The sequence below is a fragment of the Mesoplodon mirus genome, assembly GCF_964341445.2.
Source record: "Mesoplodon mirus genome assembly, chromosome: 7".
NCBI classification, from domain to species: Eukaryota; Metazoa; Chordata; class Mammalia; order Artiodactyla; family Ziphiidae; genus Mesoplodon; species Mesoplodon mirus.
The window spans coordinates 116,783,442-116,806,691 of record NC_138983.1 but is presented as its reverse complement, the minus strand read 5'-3'; the positions used below and the strand labels follow the sequence as shown (position 1 = coordinate 116,806,691).

Here is a 23,250-nt window from a genome sequence, read left to right as displayed (position 1 = left end):
ATGGGATTAGTGCCTTTATAAAGGAGACCCAGAGCTCTCTAAACCCTCTTTCTGCCATGTGAGGACACAGTGAGAAGTCAGCAGTCTGCAACTTGAAAGAGGTTCCTCACCAGAACCAGCCATGCTGGCACTCTGATCTCAGGCTCCGAGCCTGCAGAACTATGAGAAATAAATTTCTGTTGGTTTGTAAGTCATGCAGTCTTTGGTACTTTGTTACAACCACCAAGACTAAGACACAGTCCATCTTTGTAACCTTATTACAACTACCTCTAGCTCTGAAATTAAATATTCACTAACTTCCAAAAATATACAAAACATGAAATAATTTGTTTTATATTTTTTACTTTTCTGATATAAAATTTAAATTTTGGTTATGACATGACCTATCTAAACGGATGAATGAATGCATTAATCACTTTCAGGTTTGAAAATTTTGACCTCTTCCAGGCATGATAGCCCTATGCCATCATCAATGGAAAAGCTACGTTCCTGTTAGCTTTCATTTTGAACTAGATTTTGAAATTTAAAAGAAATAAGTGGGTTACTTTTCATATTTCTGATTCCTAAGGCTGGCTAAGATTTACTATTTCACAATTAAATATATAAATATACCTATTATAAAAATTTTAACTAAACTCTTAGAAACTATTTTACAGTAGAACATCAACATTTTCTTGATAGGTGAAAGCTTTTATATTACATTTTTATTTTGCAAGAAAATAAATTATACAACTTAAAAAATAAAATCCAAAAATTAAGCAGTTCATCAAAATATTTCAGCCTACTGCATACAGAAACTGCTACCATTTAAAATTGTACAGCATTATCATCTCAGTATGTAGTGGCACACATTCAAAATTGTATATACGAGGATAGATTACAACTTAGGAACTCAAATTTGTTCAACACTCCAGACAACATATATAGTGTAGATGACAGGAAAGCTCTCATTGTAATGTTTATTTCACAAACATGACATTGGAAGAGTTTATAAGATAGCATCCCAGTCATTTACATGAAAATAGAAAAAACAAGCTTGAGTTTAAGATAGCAAATCTTTCTGGAAAACTAGCAAAACTTTCACCCAAATTGAATTTTTAAAATTTGCCCTTTGAGCAGGGCCAATGACATCCTACTGCAAATAATACAAAATACTTTTAAACTACTCCAGTCATAGTTTGTATTAAATTTAATAAAAGGTAAAAATAAGAAAGCTAACATTTCATTTTTGGAAATTTTAACATTTATGCACAAAATAAGAGAAAGAGACTTAAATAAAGTTTGCCAGAATGCAGGGACCCCTCCAATAAATGTAAAAATTGGAAGACTTCAGAATTTATTTCAAGATACTCATTAAATCATTAGAACAGTAATACTCTAAATATTTAACTCATTGTAAGCATTAAAGTTGTTCTGTATTTTCACTTTGTATGTTTTGTTTCATATCTACTTACTCTGGCAATGAGATGGCAATAAAGGTTAACATTTTCAAGATGGCTCCACCTTTACATTAGAAAATGAATGTTCAAATCTTAACCTCTGAAGTGTCCTATTGCCATACTGCTCATGAAAAAAATATATGCATATATATGTATATATTTTTCCCCTTAACTATGTCAGAGTTCATCCCTGCTCAGATAGCACTAATTTTAAGTGCACATTAGAGAAAAGGGACTTAGTAATAAAGGATACTAACTGTGATTCTGTATCTTGAGCAAATTGCTGGTAGTTTCTTTTCCAGATCCTTTTTTTTTTTTTAATTAGCAAATCTGTTGTCAAAATATATTTAAAGAAAATTCAACAATGGTATAGGCACCTTGTCAACTAAATGGTTTTCATAAACACCAAAAAGTAGTCAGATAAACTTTTGTATACATAATGAACAAAATGATGAAAACTGTAAGTCTACAGTATTTGTTGCTGTTCTATTCCCCAAAGTACAATTAGGACATAATTATCAATTTAAAAATTTATAAAATTTAATAGAAAACTTTGCTATGGATTTAGAGTTACCCACTTTTGCATTAAATTTGCCTTTATAAATCAAAACATCATGGCTCTCATTCTTAAATGACTAAAAAAGGATTAGAAATTCCAAAAAAAAGTTCTGAGAACTATTCTGGTTTAAAACAACAACAAATCTTAAACTTTAAGAAATGGCCTGTAATTTTTCTTTCCATTGCTTCCTCCTTTGGCGCTCCTGTATCGGATAAGCAAATATGCCAATACCAAACTACTTGTTAAACATAAGGACCACAATTATTACCAAATTATCAGTTTTTAAAAATTTTGAAGTTATCCATTGTTAACAGTCATCTAATTAAACAGTGAGCGCTAATTTAGTTTAATCTTCACAATATACTTGGTCTAATAACTAACATATGCTACCTTAGAGCTCAAATGTAAGATTTTAAATTAGAAACAAAATTCCAATTTCTTATGAGTTTCAGAATAGGCCTTTGACTATAGCCAGCAAAACCTTAAATGTTTTAAATTTGCTGTCCTTTCTTTCAGTAGGCTGCTCACAAAGTCTCTTGGGATTGGGGACAGATTCCATGAAATGCTTTTGAAAGCACTCTGTAATAATACTGTATGCCTTTCAACACTCTGGCACTCCATTTCCTACTATCATCAAAATAATTTAAAATATTACTTAACATCAAATAAAATATAAAATAGTTCACAAGAAAATTTGAAATGTGCACCACAATGAATAAAATCCATGTTGAGCCATTCTTTCCCAATGGGGAGTAAGTTTTTCTCTTTTAAGTTGTTCATGTCCTCAAGTCCTAAAATCTCCATTACTCTGGGTATTCAGTTGCCAGCAACTAGTAAGTTGCTATTTTGGATTGACTAAAAGGAACAAGATAAGTGTTGCCTTCTGAACATTTTTTAAATGTTTATTTTTAAAATATATAAATATATATGTACATATATTTGGCAAGTTTACTGCTTATATTAAGATTGCAACAATTTTGCTTATGCTTTTCAGGTCTATGTTGTGGTTTTTCTCTTCCTCCTAGGTGACTGATACTTAATTATTACTTTTTAAAACAGAATGTCTTCCTTTCCAGAAACCTGAGATTATAAATCCCTAATCATGAGACTTTAAAATTTCAAAATATTTCTATGCTACAAATTAAGAGGTCAGTTACATAACTTTATTATATTAAAGCAGGAGATTTCTGTCTTGTTTTTAATAAATTTGAATATGGCATAATAAATATTAAGTATATAAATATTAAGTGTCTTGGTAAACACTTAATATGCTTGTTTTGCTGTTTTGACTCTGCAATCGACCAACCTATCTCCATACATTTTTTTAAACAATTAAAATAATAATTAATATGAGCTTCACTTTTTCAAAACAAGCTCTCTTAGCCATGTAAGATTTTAAAAACTCCTCATCATTTAACAATAAACAACTAAGACAGTAGTCTCCTGCTTAAAGAAAGCCAACATTTTTTAGTTGGAAAAATTTAATACCATTTTTAAGTCACCACTAAAATCCAGTTGCTATACTGAAGCAGTGTTTGAACATATAATTTGATACTATTATAAACTTATCTTTTCACCTATATCTGCCCTGTCCCAATGTTGTGTAGACCAGCTCACTCTTTTGATCAAAAGAAACCAAGAGTGCTATTTCTAGTTTTAATTGCATTTTTTAAAACAAAACGTAACAGCATTTTTCAGCACACAAACATCTGAAGATCCTTCCTTGTGCAAGTACATTTTTGTAAGAGAGGAAAAAAAGAAAAAAAAAGAGAAAAAAAAGCAACAAGAACCCCACTTTCACCCTTCCCAACTGTATTTCTTCCGGTGGGTATAAATCAGATTTTTAAAAGTTCATAATGGGCTCTTCATGAATGCAAGTTTCTCCACAAAACGGCATGCTGTTAAAACAGAGTGTGCAACATGAAGGGAATGCCACCATGCTAACTAATGTGATTGGCAAAATATAGTTGTTTTGTTAGGTAAGGCAGAGATTTTAATATTTATGTAATCAAAGTCCAAATAAACCTTCCTCTAGCACAAACTGCAAGAACTTTCTGCCCAAGCACTCCAAAATTTTGGTTCTTAATACTGTCCATGATATTCAAAATTATGCCATATATATGAAAGTGTTGATATCAGATTCATCTCTTCTGATGTATTTGTGCTCTATTAGCCATTCTATTTGCTCTTTTATCATTTTCTTTTGTGGCAAGAACATGTTTTTCAAAATTTCTACTAATTCAGTCTGCAGCTGAGCATTACTAATTTTCTTTCTCATCTTCATTATTTGTATGATAGCTTCCTAAAAGAAAAAATAAAATATTAAATTATTTTAAGTAAAACAAAACAAAAGATGACTTTTAATGTATTTTATCCTCTATCCAATACCTATCCAAATGATTAGCAATCACTAGATTAATCTTGAGACCAGTTTTTTTCACTCTGAAAAATAAAATCTGCATATTATGGAGATTTTAAAAAATGAGGAAAAACAAAATTACCCATAACTTCTCTGATGAAAAGAAAATCACACCTAAGGTTTTGGTGTATTTCCTTTCATTCCTTCATATCCACACTATGTACATTTAAAAAGCTTATTTTACCTGTGAACACAATATGTATATAACCTGATATTGTGTTAAGAATCAACTATCAACTAAGATACAACAAACCTCTTACACATACTTTTCCCCTTGTATTCACAGTTACTTCTTTGTATAGCAGTAGAGGCCAGTTGCTGTCTGTTTCAAAAATTAATAATTACTATTCTTTATAAATTTATCAGATTAATAAACTGTACTTGTTATAAGTATCTTCAGTTTGTATTGACTCAATTAAATGGTTTAACTTCCTGTAGGAGTAAGCACTTTTCATCTAAATCAATTTTATCAATAGCTTCCTTGATGATTTCTTCAATTACTATTATTCTTTTAATAAGGAAAATTAGAAAATTACTACATAGTTTCTCTTTTGCCTTTTCCAGTACAAGGTGTCTGCTTAGTCAACAAAAGGCATTCATCTGCCTTAATGGAGGTTAGAATTCATTATAAAAGAAATGTGAAAACAAAAAAAGGAATCAATATTTGCTTTTTAACATTGAAAATGGAGTTTGGCTACAAGGCAATAGGCTTGGGAGTCAGGCACTACTCAGTGTGAGAAAAGTATACCTTCAACTTCCCCTGTACAGATATGAGGATTCCTACACTGCCACTAGGAGGTCAGGTGAATTACTCTCAATGTCAGTATGTCCAGATCCAGACTCTTGATCACAGGGGTTTATGTTAAGGGTCCAGAGAGAAAGAAAGAAGATGGAAAAAGTCTGTCCCCCTACAGGCGCTTGTACATTACAGAAACCAGTAAGTAGGAGAGGAACAACTGTAAATATTCCAATTTCTCCTGTTCTAGCTTTGGTAGAGGTGAAGATGGCTGTGTTAGAGATGTTAAGAGAAAAACAGAGGGGTTCTTGCCCTGGTCCCATTTAATAGGTTGGAGGTCACTTGAAAAGTGGAATGATATGATGGAAGTAATTTGCACTCCTGAATTTCTCTCAGTTCCCATATGATGCAGATAAGAGTTTAGAGCCAATGGACCTGCCACAGGGCCTTCAGTGTCAGGAGAGGGTGATCCTGTAACAGCAGATGATAACAGTGTGCCATGTAGGCCAAGGGCCACAAAGAAGATGTAGCAGAGGCTCAGAGGGCTCAAGAGCTCAGTAAGAGCAGAGGACAGGCAGCCAGAACAGGAAAGAGGCCACGTGGTCCTTACCAACTAGAAAAAGAATAAACCATAGTTCATCTGCTACAGACATCAGCAATAGATAGCAATAGAAAGTCAAATTCCCATAGGTGACAGATAAAGCACTCTAGAGCTGACAGATAAAGCACTCTAGAGCTGACAAGACCAAAAACCCAGAACACTGTTACAACTGTACAGATAGGACAATCCCTTCACTGTCACTATGAAGTCAAGTGAATTTCTCTCAACCTCAATACATGCAGATGCCATCTGTGAAAACAGCAAAGAACAGGGATGGGTGGAGTAGAATCAGGGAGAAATAAGAAAGTCTGAGCATTACCTAAAGGGATAGCTTGGATTAGCAGATTGAGCATAATTATGAATCAGTTTTAGACAAAACAAAAAAACTTCATTTTCTTTGCACATCTTATAGTATGACTATACCTGCCCATTCCACTTCATATCTCAACCCTAATCCATCTGTATTTATCCTGGTGTAGCCATAAACTAAGACTATACCATGCTTTTTCCTCCCAGAAGTAAAATTTTCCAAAATCTCTTATTGAATAATACATTCTCTTTTCATGGGCCATGGAAATCATTTCCTTTATTGCAAAGTTCATCTACACTTATATAGGAAGTTTAATTCTGAGCTATTTTCTTCTATTAATCTGTATGTTATGCTATTTTATTTTTGTAGATATTTTAATATTTGGCAAGGCAAGTTCCACCACCATTAACTCCTTATTTTTTTAAGGTTCTCAATTACTCTCATCTATTTGTTCTTTCTTATAAAACTGAGAATCAATTTTTAAAATTCCAAAAATATTCTTAGTTGAATTTTTGTATGAAATTCAGTAGACTTGTTACTAGTATGGGAAGTTATTCAGCCTTATCATTAAAAAATATGGTATGTCGGACTTCCCTGGTGGCACAGTGGTTAAGAATCCATGTGCCAATGCAGGGGACACAGGTTTGATCCCTGGTCCGGGAAGATCCCACACGCCATGGAGCAACTAAGCCTGTGCACCAAAACTACTGAGCCTGAGCTCTAGAGCCTGTGAGCCACAATTACTGAGCCCACGCGCCCCAACTATTGAAGCCCATGCGCTCTACGACCCATGTGCTGCAACTACTGAGCCCGCGTGCTGCAGCTACTGAAGTCCGTGCGCCTAAAGCCTGTGCTCCACAACAAGAGAAGCCACCACAATGAGACGCCTGCACCCTGCAACAAAGAGTAGCCCCTGCTCACCGCAACTAGAGAAAGCCCACACGCAGCAACAAAGACCCAAAGCAGCCAAAAAAAAAAACAAAAAACAAAAAACAAACGAATGTTATTTCATGTTAACAAGAAGCCAGAGGGCTTCCCTGGTGGCGCAGTGGTTGAGAGTCCACCTGCCGACGCAGGGGACACGGGTTCGTGCCCCGGTCCGGGAAGATCCCACATGCCACAGAGCGGCTGGGCCTGTGAGCCATGGCCGCTGAGCCTGCGCGTCCGGAGCCTGTGCTCCGCAATGGGAGAGGCCACAGCAGTGAGAGGCCCGCGTACTGCAAAAAAAAAAAAAAAAAAAAAAAAAGAAGCCAGATACAAAGAGTACACTGTCTGATTCCATGTATATGAAGACCAAGAACAGGCAAAACAAAGCAATGGTGATAGGAATCAGGTGGGTTGAAGGGGGAGATTGGTTGAATGGAGACATGGGGAAATTACTGGAGTGATAGAAATGTTCTGTATTTTAATTGAGGTGATGGTCACACAGGTATACACATTTAGCAAAACACACTGAAAACTATGAAATATGTATTCTATTGCATGTAAGTTATACCTCAATTAAAAAATTTAGTAAGAAAAAAAGGAACATGATCCTTCTGTTTATTCAAATCTCCTTTTGAATCTCTCAGGCGAAGGCCCCTCTCTTCAAACAGGTCCAACACACTGTTTTTTAAAGAAATGCCTGTGAATTCTATGGTTTCTTCTTTTATTTTCTTAAATTTATTTATTTGTTTATTGCTAAATAGAAAAGCATTTGATTTTTATTTATCTTTTCTCTGTTCCTTTATCATATTATATGATCTACAAGAAGTGAAAAATTTTAATCTTTTCTTCTTTTTTGTTTCATGCTTGATTGCACTGGCCAATAGTTTCAAACAATATTAAATGAAAACAGTAAAAGTGGGACAACTTGGTTTTAATAAGACTATTTCTAAAGTTAAAACAGTCATACATTAGTTTGCAATAGGTATTCTTTATCATGTTCAGAAGGTATAATCCTAGTTTTAAAATACGTTTTTTAAAGTGTCCCTAATTTCCCATTACAATGGAATTAGAAGTGTCAAAATTAAATTTTAAATATTCAATCCTAGAATTGTACTTGTTGCTGATATACATTTATTCTCTTTGGCATGCAGTCAGAGAAGCATAACCTAAAACCAAGGTTTTTACCCAACCAATAGAACCTACCAGAGACCACCAAGTCATATAGACATCTCTTTGAGCAACTAAGAGAATGTTACTAATACAATTTTTAAATTACAGTAAATTGAAAATTAGTTCTGTACAAAAAGTGTGAGTACCTACATTCCTTTAATTTTAAAAAAAGATTTGAAGATTAAAAAACAACAACGTTTTTCAAAATTTAGACATTCTGTCTTAACATTACAAACCTGGGTTCTCAGTATTCTTAGTTGAACTATTCCTTCATTCTCTTCTTCCCTCATCCTTTCTGTAGTGAGCTGCAAGCGGCCAATCAAGTTGATTTTACCCCTTTTCTGAACTTTTGCATTTTTTCTATAAAAAACATTAAATCAAATATTTTACAGTGAAAGCCTTTTTAAACATCATATTATAGCAACAATGTCTAAGAGAAAATATTTAGAAATAGTCTAAAAATTAATATCTAACACTGTTTAAGGGAAAAGTAACAAATAACCAACATGTAGCTTTATTAAAATGAACCCTATGATTTCCCTCAAACATGATAAAAGCTCTGTTAATAAGTGTGGCTATGCTCCCTGTAATAACAAAGTTAATATAATTTATATTGCCATGAAAGTGATTAGATCATTGAAGATATGTGGGTTGTAATTCAACATTATCTTCTAATTGGATCTAAAGGAAACAGTACTCCATGTGGATAAAGCTGCTTTAGAGTGCAAAAGGATGTTTACTTTAAAGATGAAAGGCAATATAGTATGTCAGACACCAAAATGTATCATGAAAAATATGTAAAGAAATAATAAACATCTCTAGTTCATTAATATGTTTAATAAACAACTAAATGGCATAAATCTAAAGTGATGACAGCATACAGATGTTTTAAATATCATGTAAGGAAAATTATTTTGCTAAAAATAAAACATTAAAATTCAAACAAGGTATTTTTATTTTAGATCAATCAACATAAACCTTACATTAAACTGAACTCCTGGTTCACTGAGAAGAGGGTACCTTCTGTAAAGTCTTTGGGTGAGTTGACTTGAGGTTCATACAATAATACTTGCCGTTTGAGCTTTGGGAAAGCTACTAAAGACTATGAAGAATAAAGAGAAAACAATTAGCTTCTATAAACACTATGGAATACCAAGATCAATTCTACAACATGACCAATATAGGTGAAAAAAAATTATGAGCACAAATTCATAATTCAAAATTTTATTTGGTACTTCCATGAATATAACAATGTAAATGCATAATGAGGAAAGAGAATGAGGAGAAAAGAGTTGGTTATGAGGAAGCAATAAATGCTCTCTTTACAATAAGATAACAAAAAAACACAACAACAACAAACTAGAGGGATTGGTCATATATGACCACAGCAAACATCATTGCCAGTTATAAACCAGCTGTTTCTCTCTAGGCAATAATTTATTTTGGAACTTTTAACAGGCATATGGAGTAGGGGGTAAAATGTAGTTTTGAACAGGAGGCTAATAAGTACATTTTACGGGGCCTCAAAAGGACCAAAGTCTTCTTATTCTTAGAATTTTGGTTATCATAAAACTCTTTGAACACATTTTCAATATGAAATCTTTGGTCATGCTCTTCACAGGCAAAATTTAAACATCAACTCAATCTCTTTCTTTCTCTCTCTCTTGCCATTCTCTGTCTTAGTAACTTGCTTATTTTCAATTTTTTTTCCATAAATACCTCACTAGTGTATTTTTCTTGCTTAAAAGTCATTTGAGTGTTATGAATTCATAAATTTATTATAACACAAGCCAACACATGTTTCCTGCTATGTGAGAGGATGCAATGTTAAAAACAAAAAACAAAAACAAACCAACCCATAAAGTCCTTCTAAGCTCAGCATCAGGGAGTTCAGTTGCAAGTTTTAGATTTTCAAAGCTGATTTTCTCTCTGGGTCTTTGGTTCCACGCAAACAATACAGCCAGCTGAAATGTTGTTACCTCCAAATCATATTGACCTACTTCATTCTTAAACGTTATCTATAATAGATAAAATAGTTAAAAAAATAACAATCTCTTCATGATGATTACCATCTATCTACTATAATATCTCTTATATGAGATTATATACAAAAAGACTGCGAGTTGTCTTTCAATATCCATTCTTCCTTTCTTACATGGTAATAAAAATTTTAGCAGACTTTAATGACTGTCCAGAATAAAGGCTCACCTCCCAGCTTTCCTGAGCAAAAATGTGGCCATGTGACTAAGGTCTGGCCAATGAGATTTGAGTGGAAATAATGGGGGAAACTTCTAGAAGTTGCCGTTCAAGGAAGCTATACCCTCACATCTTTCCCCTCCTGTTGGGCTGGAAGACAGACATAGGGAGAGGATCATACTGGATTGTGCAGGCAAGGGAATACCTTAAGGATGGTGTTGTAACCAGAAGTCTATGTCCCTAACAACTTCATGGAACAGATCTACTATATCTGCTCAAACTTTCACTCGTGAGAGAAGGAAAGATCTATCTTGTTTAAACAAATCTTATTTGGAGTCCTGCTACTTTCAGCCAAACCAACATCTGAACTAACACACCATCTACTTACAATTCCATTTGACATGAGATGATGCCAATGTAATTTTCTACCACTATGGTTTTTTTTGTAGAATTCTTCTACTTCGGGTATCAAATCCTCCAGTTCAGTAGGAAGTGAGACAAAGACTTTTTCAGAGCTTCTTGACCAGGCACCAGCATTCAGAATTTTTATATTAACTGAATCAGCTATAGGAAAGTATATCAGAAAATATAAAGCAAATAATCTTGACAATGGGTAAAATTCAAAATACATACTCAGAGGATAAGCTTTGGTGAAAAATAAGACTCTAAAGATTTTGTTAAAAGTGTCTTTCTGTTTCAAAATAAGAATTAGTAAATCTAAATTCTGCTTTGTAGGATATTTTCAAGGAATGTGGACTTTGAAACATCTTTGTCTCTATTACTGCTTAGTTTTATTTTTAATTTACAAGAAAACAAAGATATTCTTTTGTAAAATGTTTAAAAAAATGTATGTAATTATAAAATAATACCTGGTAAAGCCAATTTATTATTTTTGTGCATTTCCTTAAAAGCTTGGTTCAAATCTTCAGATACTTTAATGTCCTGAAACATTCTAGCAAGCTTGTTTACATAATCTGCTGGCATACCAACTTCCTATGAAAACCAAAGACAGAAGAAGTAATAAATAATAAATAATATGATATACTATTAGGAAAAATTTTAATGGAAAACTAAGTTTTAGATGCTTTAATATAAAATTCTTCTTCTCTCTTATATTTATAGAATGTTTATAATCTAATACCTATTAAATTTGATTCTTAGAACCTAAGCAGAATATACAGGCAATCCTGGCTTTCTGTGTATGATTCCAATATGCATGAATTTCAGTTACCACAGTACAGTTAAAAGAACACCAGTACCCCAACAACACTGTTCAACTTTCAATTACCATTATATATTAAACGTGAGTTATGCATAAAGCACAAATTTCACTTCTAGCTCCTCTATCTACAAATCACTAACAAATAACAGAGCAAATCATATCAGTGACCAATCACAATATTTCTTTCAAAATCTGTTAGTCATCTGTTTATTCAGTTCACCCACAGACAGCAAAGCATGTAGCTTTGTTGCATCCATGTCTTCCACTGATAAATCCACATGACATTTTACAAAAACAGATAATTGAAAGAGGTAATTGGTCAAGAAAGATGATAAAAGTACACCAAAAAAAAAAAAAAGCAGAAGAAAAGGAAAGGAAAGAAAAGGAAGGGAGGGAGGGAGGCACGAAGGAAGGAAGGAATGTTGGAAATGAAAATAAAATAGAACATAATGTTGGAAATGAAAATAAAATAGAACATAAATGGAGTTTCTGAAGAAACAGCTAACTGTGGTTGTAATGTTTGTTGATAACGTCAATGCTGAAGAGTCTAAACATGCAGGTACAAGGAACTTAATGAAGGCAAATTATCGACATAAATGAGAAAAGTGGTAGTGACAAAAAAATTAAGAAGAACTGATGCCAGCAAAAACTTTCACGACTTTGAAAGACCAAGAGACAAAAGTTTGGAAGCTGATTCAAACTTACAGAGTATGAGAACTCTTCAAAGTATACAAAAGGTGCTCACTAAGTAACTTGTAAGTTACATGACAAGAAGTCAAGTACTAGTCAAACTACTCTTCATTTTAGTAACAGTGTTATTGAGATATAAATCACGTACCTCAAAATTTGCCCTTTTAAAGTGTACAATTAATCAGGTTTCAGTATATTTACAGAGTTATGCAACCATCACCACTATCTAACTTTAGAACATTTTCATCATCCCCAAAAGAAACTCCATACTCACTAGCAGTCACTCCCCATGTTCCCCCACTCCTCCATTCCTGAAAACCATTAATTTATTTTTTGTCTCTACAGATTTGGCTACTGTGGACACTTTGTATTAGGGAATCATATAGTATGTGGTCTAACTGGCTTCTTTGCTTATTAGCATAATATTTTCAAAGTACATCTATATTGTTGCATACATCAGCACTTCATTTATTTTTATTACCAAAAATATTCCATTATATGAATAAACCATATTTTATCTATTTATCAGCTGACCTTCTGGGTTATTTTCACTATTCAGCTATTATGAATAATGCTGCTGTGAACATTCAGGTACAATTTTTTGTGTGCTCATTATGTTCTCACTTCTCTTGAGTGGAATTACCTAGGAGTAGAATTGCCGGGTCAACTCTATGTTTAACTTTTTGAGGAACCGTCAGTTTTCCAAAGTGGCTGCACCATTTTATGTTCCTACCAGCAATGCATGAGGGTTCCAATTTCTCCTCTTCCTCACCAACATATGTTATTGTCTGAATTTTCAGCCATCCCAGTGGTTTTAATTTGCATTTCCCTAATAACTAATGATGTTGAGCATCTTTGCATACACTTACTGGACATTTATATATCTTTTGTGAAGAAATGTCTATTCTAATTCTTTGCCCATTTTTAACTGAGTTGTCTTTATTGTTGAGTTGTAAGAGTTCTTTATATATTCTAGATACAATATCAGACATGTGAATTGCAATAGCAGTTTTTTCAAAGAAATACAACCCTTTAAGTCTGAAAGTTTGTTTTAAATTACAGTGTACTAAATACATATTAATTTTACTAATTTTTTCTTTCTCCTATATACTTAGATAATAAGAGGTTTTTAATATTTTGACAAAAACTTAAGTCACAGAGCAGTAATTTTTCCCAGTGATTTTTAATATTAAGAGCACCTGAACAGTAATTTTTACTATCCCACACTACCAGGCAAAACAGGGCTATCTGCAAATCTTTAATTTGAAATACACATATAAATGAAAAAAAAAATAAGATACATATAATTATATATATTATAATAGATGTTTTATTATCATATATTAATGCAATATTATATATAACACCATATATATAAATGAAAGACATTCATTTATGTTATACTAATATAACTCAAATTCCATTAAAATGGACTGAAAGGAACAGACGTAAAATATTTTAACATGGGAATTTAGCCATAATTAGCATTGATTAACCTAAATAAGCCATCACCTTTTACCTATTGGTTCTTTTTCCTTAATAGATGTATTTATTTACAAACATCTCTATGGCTAAATATTTAGTACTAAAAACATCTTAAAAATGAAACGGTTTGAAGCAAAGCAAGAGCAAAGATGCTTCACCAGAAGTCTTTATTAAGAAAACATACTTTATTTTATATAATTGATTCTATATTCTTCTAAAACGTTCCATATTTCTTCAATATTAACAATATCAACAAAATGCATTACTTTAGCACACATATGAACCATGTGCTATTTTAAGAAAACCAAATATTTTTAAAAATTTTACTTACTCTTAGCCACTCTACCATATTCTCTTCAATTTCACTATCAGCAGAGATGTCTAATATAAGACGTCGTGTCAAATGAGCTTTGTGATATCTCATAAAAACGTCTTTGTTTTGTACATATTTAAGTACCAAGAGCTGTACAGAAAAAAAAGTTATTTTCAATTTACATATACTCTTAGCCATCCCTCCCATTTAGACCTTTCTACATCCCCAATTGTCAAAATTCAGAAATTTATATAAGCAAATACAGACAGAGGCTTACTAAGTTGCCCATCTCTGAAAAATAACCAGTCCTGAAATACAATACTTTAATACTTTAGGAGTTAGCAAATTTGAGACTGTAACCAAATAACCTTTTAGTTCTTAGAAACATTAATTTTTGAGATTTTATATAAAATGTGATAAAACTTTACATGAAAATCAATGGTTCTTCCCCATTTTTTTCTTCTACATTTCTTCTTCACTTTATTCTGACACTAATCTTCTCTCTAACCACCCCCTACCCCACCCCCCCGCTTTGCTGGCTGCGCCATGCAGCTTATGGGATCTTAGTTCCCCGACCAGGGATTGAACCTTGGCCCAGCAGTGAAAGCAGTCTTAACCACTGGACTGCCATGGAATTCTCCCCTCTAACCCTCTTTGTCTATACTTTCTCTATATCTTTACTTACTAATTTTTTCCTCTTTGATGTGATGTCCTTGGCTTATATCATATTACAATAACAAGCAGAGACAAATAAATATGAAAGCAACTAACTTTTTATCTACACTCATTTATCCCTGGCTATCTATTTTGGGCTCTCACAAAAAGAGAGAAGTGAAAAACTCCCGGTCTCTCAAATATTATTCTAAATACCACCAGCTAGCTCCATTTTCCCATTTTTTGTCCTTTAATACAAGCTAGAATTTAACTGACTTTTAAAAATAATCAAGAAAGGGGCAGAATTAAATACCATTTCCCTTTCTGGCAGCTACAGAATAAAAAATTTCAGTAAGAAAAATAACTGCTCTATACAGATCTTGCACTCGTAAAATTTCATAATATTAGTTGCTTAGAGATATACGTTAAAAAAAAAACTGAGGCTATCACAGAAAGCCTTATAAGCAAAACACAAATTCAAAGATAATTTTAAAATTTCAAGTTAAAAAATTTTATGTACCACTTCTTTAAGCTTTGCTTCAATCTCTTCAGAGGTTAGTTTTTTGCTTAATGGCGTTTTTCTTAGCAACATGTCACAGTAATTGGCAAGCAGCTCAGGGCATTTTGATTCAGGCTGAGTTTTTAATCCCACCCTAAAAAACAAATTAAAAGCAGTTGATGAAAATGACTGAATCTACAAATACTTTTTCTAAAGCCAAGTTTTCACAGATTTCTTACGTTGTATAGATCCACTTGGACTAGGGTAAGCAAGTCTACATCTAGGGTGCATAGTTTAAGGAGGCACTCACTCTTAGGTTCCCATAAGTGCACGTGGAGAACACTGAGAGTGACACCTTCTTGTACTTTGTAACCTATGTGCCACCTTGCCTCACTCTAGTGGCAGCTTTGCCAATGATCTTTAAAAGATTTTATTAAGATGCTTCTAAAATAGTTTTGAAAAACTGTGTAAATCCTTGCACATTTATAAGTTAACATTTAAAACTTTTTTTTAAAGCACTCAGTGTTCGAATTATTTGCAAGATGTCACACAAGTAGCATTCTCCCCTGTTTTTCACGATCTGATTCAGAACATCAATCAATCAATATATGTTAAAACTGTTACCTCACTCTTTGAGACATATCCAATGTAACCTAAATTTCACAGTGATATGATATATATCATCCTTCATTAAAAACAACTGCAAACAAACTTTCCTTAACCAATGAACTTACATCTCTATTTCACTTTCCTAACAAAACTTTAAACAAGTGTATCGTATTTTATGTTTGAAAGTCTTTCATTTATTCTTTATCCTACTTCTCTAAACTATATATGTAAATAAATTTAAATTCAACATTTTAAAACTTCTTATGTATAGATAAAATTCAACTGTTATCAGAAATGAGTTGTCCAAATTATTATAAGTACACGACTTAACAAAACAACATAATTATATTGTATGTGTGTATAAAACATATGCATATGCAAAATTTTGTCTATGAAGTGGGTGAAACTTTTTTCCCCTCCCAATTATGAATGCAGGAAATCATCAATTTTACTTCTACCTTTTGTATTTATAAATTTATGTCTTTTCCCTAAAAAATCTTATTCACATTAAGTTAATAGATAGGACTAGAAGAAGTTTTTCTTATAATGTTACTCAATTCATTGAGCACCTCCTGAGTTATTTGCTAAAAAAACATATACTGATCTAACAAAAAAAGGTATTTTTTAATAATGGATCAAATTAGCCATCAATTGTGTTAAAAGCAAATAATTAGAAACCATTTTGCAAAAGGATATAACATCTAGTCATTAGAAATTCATTTTCTGTACAATACCAGTATTTCAAAATATTCCTTTCCTACACAACTTGGAGGCATTTTACAATTCAAGGCACATACCATAGTAAGAATGAAGAGAGATATGCCTTTCTTTACAAAATAGGGAAGAGTAATTCTGGAAAGGAAAAGGGAAAGGAGAAACTGCAATACTTCCACCAGAGGGCTCAATTTCAGAAAAAAGTAGATGTGGAAGTTGAGGATTTAGAAAGTGATTTCCTTAAAAGTATCTACACTGGCATACTCTTGGGAATTCTTTCTGTATCTCTCGAGGTAGATATAGCAAGTCTAAAGACCACTAACTTACTTCATAAGAATCTATCCATCTCCTCCAATCTATTCCCATTGCCAATGCCTACCTTCTGTATGAACTGCTGTAATAACTGCAGTGGTCTATCTCCCTTCCTCCAATTCAACAGGTTGAGAAGACAGTTTTCAGTCTTTTATTGTTGTTTCTTTGGTATTGTATCATTCCCCCGATCTCTGCCTTTTTGTGTTTTGTTTTGTTTTTTGCCAGTTTTTAGCTGTTTTACTATGATGTACCTAGGAATGGTTTAATTTGTAGTTATCATGCTTGAGATTCAAAGAGTTGCTTGAATACAGAAATTGGCATCTTTTGGCAATTTGGAAAAATTTTGGTCAATAGCTCATGCCTCCTTTTCTTTTCTCTATGATTCCAATTACTTATCGCTATAGATATTTTACCTTTTCTCAGGTAAAAATTTCCACCAATTTGTCTATTAATATATATTACTTACTCATTATTATTCATGATCTATTTAAGATTACTGAGATATAATCCACACACCAATTTATCCATTTGAAGTGTGCAATTCAATGTTTCTTTAAAGTATATTCACAAGGTTGTACAACTATCATCAAAATAAAATTTTAAACATTTTCATTACCCCCAAAACAAACCCCATACTCATTAGTAGTCAAATCTCATTTTCCAGCTATCCTTCCCTCCCAGTCCCTAGTTATAACTAATCTACTTTCTGTTTCTATGGATTTCCTTATTCTGGATATCTCATATAAATGGAAGCATACAATATGTGACCTTTTGTGACTGGTATCTCTTACTTAGCATAATGTTTTTATGATTCATCCGGATCATAGCACATATCCATTCATTCCTTAAAAAAAACTTACCCTTTAATCATGGTCAAAAGATTTATCATATTAGCCATTTTAAGTGTACAATTCAGTGGCCTTAAGTACATTCACAATGTTCTGCAAATATCATCACTATCTATGTCCAGAACTTTTTCATTATCCCCATACTCATTAAACAATAACCTTCCATTCCCTCCTATCCCCAGTTCCTGGTAACGTCTATTCTACTTTTCTGTATCAATAAATTTGCTTATCCTAGATACTTCATATAAGTGTAATCATAAAAAATTTGTCCTTTTGTGTCTGGCTTATTTCACATCTCAAAGTTTCACTCATGCTGTAGCATGTATCAGAATTTCTTTCCTTTTATGACTAAATAAAATTCCATTGCATAGATATACTGCATTTTGTTTATCCATCATCAGATAATGGACATTTGGGTTGTTTCCATTTTTTGGCTATTAAGAATAATATGCTGCTATGAACATTTATGTACAAGTTTTTGAGTAGATATATGTTTTCATTTCTTTTGGGTATATACCCAGGAGTGAAGCTGGGTCACATGTTAACTTCATGTTTAACTTCTTGAGGAACTACAAAACTGTTACCACAGTAGCTATGTACCAACTATAATGATCCCAATCTCTCTCTGCATCTTCACCAACACTTGTTAATGTCTTTTTAATTTTAGCCATCCTAGTGGGCGTGAGTGATATATCACTGTGGTTAAGCTATTAATCTTAATTATTTTAAAGTCCTTATCTGCTAACTCCAATAGTGGGATCACCTGAGAGTCTGCTTCTGAAATTATTTTTCTCTTAGTTGACCATAAATTTCTCGGCCATCACAGGACTAGTAACGTACTGAATACTATGCACTGCATATAAAAGAATCATGCAGGGGAAGAGGGATAAATTAGGAGTTTGGGATTAACATATACACGTTATTATATACAAAACAGATCACCAACAAGGACCTACTGTAGAGCACAGGGAACGAAACTCAGTATTTTGTAATAACCTACAGGAAAAAAGAATCTGAAAAAAATATACATGTATAACTTAATCACTTTGCTGTACACCTGAAATTAACACAACATTGTAAATTAACTGTACTTCAATTGAAAAAAAAAAAAGAATCACAGAGGCACCAGACAATGTTTATCTTCCGTTAAGAATGTGTGTTCACCCTTTGTTCTGCTATGGCAGAGGTTGATCACTTTAATCCAATCAAACTATTTTGGTTCAAGGATGGGTTGTAGTTTTGGTAAGAATCAGTCTACCTCTGGTTACCCACTGAATCTAAGGAATGTCCCTCCTGGGCTTCCTCTTGAGAGCCTAGTGAGTTTTGTCATTCCAGTACTGTGTGACCACCAAAAGCTCTACTGTCCCCCAGCAGTACTGCTCAGCCTGAGCAAAACCTAGATTCTCAGTTACTTTTTTTCAGGGAAACACAGCTACAAAGCATCAGCTAACTTCTGAAAGGTTCTCTCTCATTTCTATAACTTCCAAATATTTTGTTCTAGTTGCTTCTGTAGCTCTTTAATAAAATTAAAATGACTATTTCCTAAATTTACCTGATTTTCCTGATTGTTCTCAGTGGAAGCACTGGCTCACCAAGAACTACTATATTCCTCCTCAGGAGTGAGTCTCCCAAATAACCTGGGTGATACTAGCAGCTTTATTCTTCTAGAACATTACCTCTACCACCTCCAATAGCCACAACACTCATGTTCTGCTGCCTGAATCATCTAATAATACTCATTTTATTCCACAGAAATTTTCTACTTAATCTGGAGCTAAAGACAGACAGGACCTGGTCACCTTAGAATAAAAAAAATAAAGAGAAAGTAATCCCCACTTCTGGGAATTTAGACTGTAGAAACAGATATAAAATGGCAAATGTACAATATTATTCACTGGAGCACTATTATTAGTAATAGCAAAGTATCAGAAAATACTTACTAGAAATAAAGGATCAATTAAATAAACTATGCTATATGTACCACACATAACATCATGCTGCTATTAAGAATAACAAAGTTATGAAAAAAACTCCAGCTAACATACTAATCAGGAATAAGACAAGGATGTCAACATTCACCACTAATGTTCATCACTATGCTAGAAGTTCTATCTAGAGCTAGAAGTTCTAGTTAGAGCAATTAGGCAAGAAAAATAAAGACATCCAAATTGGAAAGAAGAAAGTAAAAGTATCTCTATTCACAGATGTCATGACCTTCTATATACAAAGTATTAAAGAATCCACAGAAAAGCTACTAGAGCCAATGACTGAATTTATTAGCAAAGTTGCAGGGTACAAATCAACACACAAGAATCAGTTGTGTTTTCATACGCCAGCAATGAACAATCCAAAAGGAAATTATATAAACAATTTCATTTATAATAACATCCAAAAGAAAAACATACCTAGAAATAAACTTAACCAAGGACATGAAAGCCCAAGCAGAGTAAAAGAGTCATCCTTGCAGGGTTGCAGCTTTGCATGGGGTGTCACAGCCACTAGAAAGGCCTAGCATCCAGGCATCAAAGACCAAACAGGTAAGGGGTGTGTTGACATGAAGGAGTGGCCATGTATGGAGTATGAGAGAAGAGACCAAATAGGTAAGGAGGGTGTCCATGCAAGGAGAAGGCACAACGGGAGGCATTAAGGCTCCAGTTGGATGAGGAAGGCATTCATGTAGGGGGTGGCCCAGTCTGGGGAGTCAGAGCCTCAGCAGGGTGAGGAATGCATCCACAAAGAAACAAGGCCAGGTATTGTAGTTGTAAATGCGTATGTGTACCTTTAGCTTGTCCACTGAGAGGCTCTAGGAGCAGTGACACAATAGCAATGAATACACCTAGCACCAGATTTTGTCCACTAAATACCAACGTCCACTAAAAGCAACTAGAGCTTTGTGAAAAAATGGCTAACCCTGAGGCTAGGCAAGGGAAAGTACAAAATGAATCTGGAAATCTTCACATCCCAAAAAGAAATAAGAATTTACTGTTAAAAGAACCCAGAAACCAGCTCCCATTAGTGAAATCTAGGATAATCTAAAAATCAAAACAAAGAATAAAAGTAAATTATGGGAATTCCCTGGTGGTCTAGTGGTTAGGATTTGGTGCTTTCACTGCTGTGGTCCGGGTTCGATCCCTGGTCAGGGAACTGAGATCCTGTAATCCATCCAGCACAGCAACCCACCACCCCCACCAGAAAAAAAAAGTAAATTATAACCCATTGAATAAAAATAGTAAACTATGAGTTCATACTGAGATGATAAATCAATGTACAAATTGAAAATTTAATGAGCAATGATGGGATCTTTACATAGTTTTAAAGTACCTGTCAAAAAATATTTAATTACAAAAAGAAAAAGAATGAGTGAAGTCTGGCATACACCAACTTAATCAGGTAATCAAACTAAACTAAATCAGTACTGGGATAAATAAAAATCATGCACCCTCCCTCAGATAAGATGAAATGAGAGAAGCCCTTGGTGGTCCAGGGGTTATGACTCCATGCTTTCACTGCTACGGGCCCAGGTTCAATCCCTGGTCAGAGAACTAGGATCCAGCAAGCCATGTGGCGTGGCCAAAAAAAAGATTCAATGAGAATAATAAACTTTCACTTCTGCCAAAGATGCAAACCTGAATCTAATCATAGAAAACATCAGATTAACTCACACTAAGGGACATCCTACAAAATAATTGGACTGTAATCTTCAAAATGTCAAGGTAATGAGAGTCAAAAGAGAGATAGTTCCACACCAAAGAAAAAGGAATATAAGAACTAAATGCAACACATGATTCTGCAATGGATCCTTCTGCTATAAAAAAAAATACAACATGGTCAATAAATTTAAAGGGATCTGAGGAGTAGATGGTTATTATGCATCAAAGACAATTTTCAGACTTTGATAGTTGTATTGTGATTATATTTGTAGAAAATATACACTAGTGTACTCGGAATAATGAGCAACTTACTCTCAAATGGTTCCAGAAAAAAATGTTTTAATGTATTTCCAAAGAGAAAAGGATAATAAACTTACAACTATATGTACGTTATTTCAACAACTGAGAAGAAAAGATTCCTCGTAAAGCACCACTTGACCAAAACTACAACTAGATTAAATTTAAAATTTTGAAAAGCCTGTGTCTATTAAAGAAATCGAACTTGTGATCAGTACCTGCCCACAGAGAAAACTCCCGACCCAAATGGTTTTACTAATGGATTCTACCAAACATTTAAGGAAGAAGTAATGTCAATTAAACTAATTCTTTTAAAACATACAAAAGGAGGGAATAACTCTCAATACTTTTTGAGGCCAGCATAATCCTGAAACCCTTTTCTGGTTGAAAAGGACAAATATCAAAAAAATGAAAATTGTACAAGGCACAAAGGCCAGAAAGAAAGTGGTAAATCCACAAATATAGACCAAAAAAATTTAACAAAATACTGGCAAATTAAATCCAGGAATACATAAAAAGAATAATACAACACGACCAAGTAGAATTTATCCCAAGAATTCAACCTTGGTTAAATGTTTTCTTAAAAAAATCAATGTATCCTGAAGAAGAAAAATGGAACTGAAGGAATCAGGATCCCTGACTTCAGACTATATTACAAAGCTACAGTCAACAAAACAGTCTGGTACTGGCACGAAAACAGAAATATAGATCCATGGAGAAGGACAGAAAGCCCAGAAATAAACCCATGCACCTATGGTCAATTAATCTATAACAAAGGAGGCAAGAATATACAATGGAGGAAAGACAGTCTCTTCAATAAATGGTGCTGGGAAAACTGGACAGCTACATGTAAAAAATGAAATTAGAACACTCTCTAACACCATACACAAAAACAAACTCAAAATGGATTAAAGACCTAAATGTAAGACTGGACACTATAAAACTCTTAGAGGAAAACATAGGCAGAACACTGTTTGACATAAATTGCAGCAATATCTTTTTTGGATCTACCTTCTAGAATAATGAAAATAAAAACAAAAATAAACAAATGGGACCTAATTAAACATCAAAACTTTTGCATAGCAAAGGAAATCATAAACAAAATGAAAAGACAATCCACAGAATGGGAGAAAATATTTGCAAATGAAGTGACTTGACAAGGGATTAATCTCTAAATTATACAAACAGCTCATGAAGCTCAATATCAAAAAAAACAAACAACCCAATCAAAAAATGGGCAGAAGATCTAAACAGACATTTCTCCAAAAACGACATACAGATGGCCAAAAAACACATGAAAAAATGCTCAACGTTGCTAATTATTAGAGAAATGCAAATCAAAAATACAATGTCACCAGTTAGAATGGCCACCATCCAAAAGTCTACATACAAAAATACAAAATACAAATACAAAAATACAATACACCAGTCAGAATGGCCATCATCCAAAAGTCTACAAACAATAAATACTGGAGAGGGTGTGGAGAAAAGGGAACCCTCTTGAACTGTTGCTGGGAATGTAAATTGATACAACCACTATGGAGAACAGTATGGAGATGCCTTGAAAAACTAAAAATAGAGCTACCACATGACTCAGCAA

The 23,250-nt window shown here is 33.4% G+C and overlaps 1 protein-coding gene across 1 annotated transcript in view; it reads right to left on the bottom strand.

Annotated features, from left to right (window-relative positions):
- Nucleotides 1–716: 716 nt before the first annotated feature.
- CUL5 (cullin 5) overlaps nucleotides 717–23,250 on the bottom strand; it is a 99,987-nt gene continuing 77,453 nt past the window's right edge. Inside the window, exons 12-19 of the mRNA XM_082626594.1 lie at nucleotides 15,242–15,374; nucleotides 14,086–14,217; nucleotides 11,227–11,350; nucleotides 10,746–10,921; nucleotides 10,018–10,179; nucleotides 9,145–9,263; nucleotides 8,398–8,521; nucleotides 717–4,300 (exon numbers count right to left, since the gene is read on the bottom strand). Coding sequence (XP_082482720.1) covers nucleotides 4,106–4,300; nucleotides 8,398–8,521; nucleotides 9,145–9,263; nucleotides 10,018–10,179; nucleotides 10,746–10,921; nucleotides 11,227–11,350; nucleotides 14,086–14,217; nucleotides 15,242–15,374 — 1,165 coding nt within the window. The 3' untranslated portion in view covers nucleotides 717–4,105. The remainder of the gene's footprint in view (nucleotides 4,301–8,397; nucleotides 8,522–9,144; nucleotides 9,264–10,017; nucleotides 10,180–10,745; nucleotides 10,922–11,226; nucleotides 11,351–14,085; nucleotides 14,218–15,241; nucleotides 15,375–23,250) is intronic.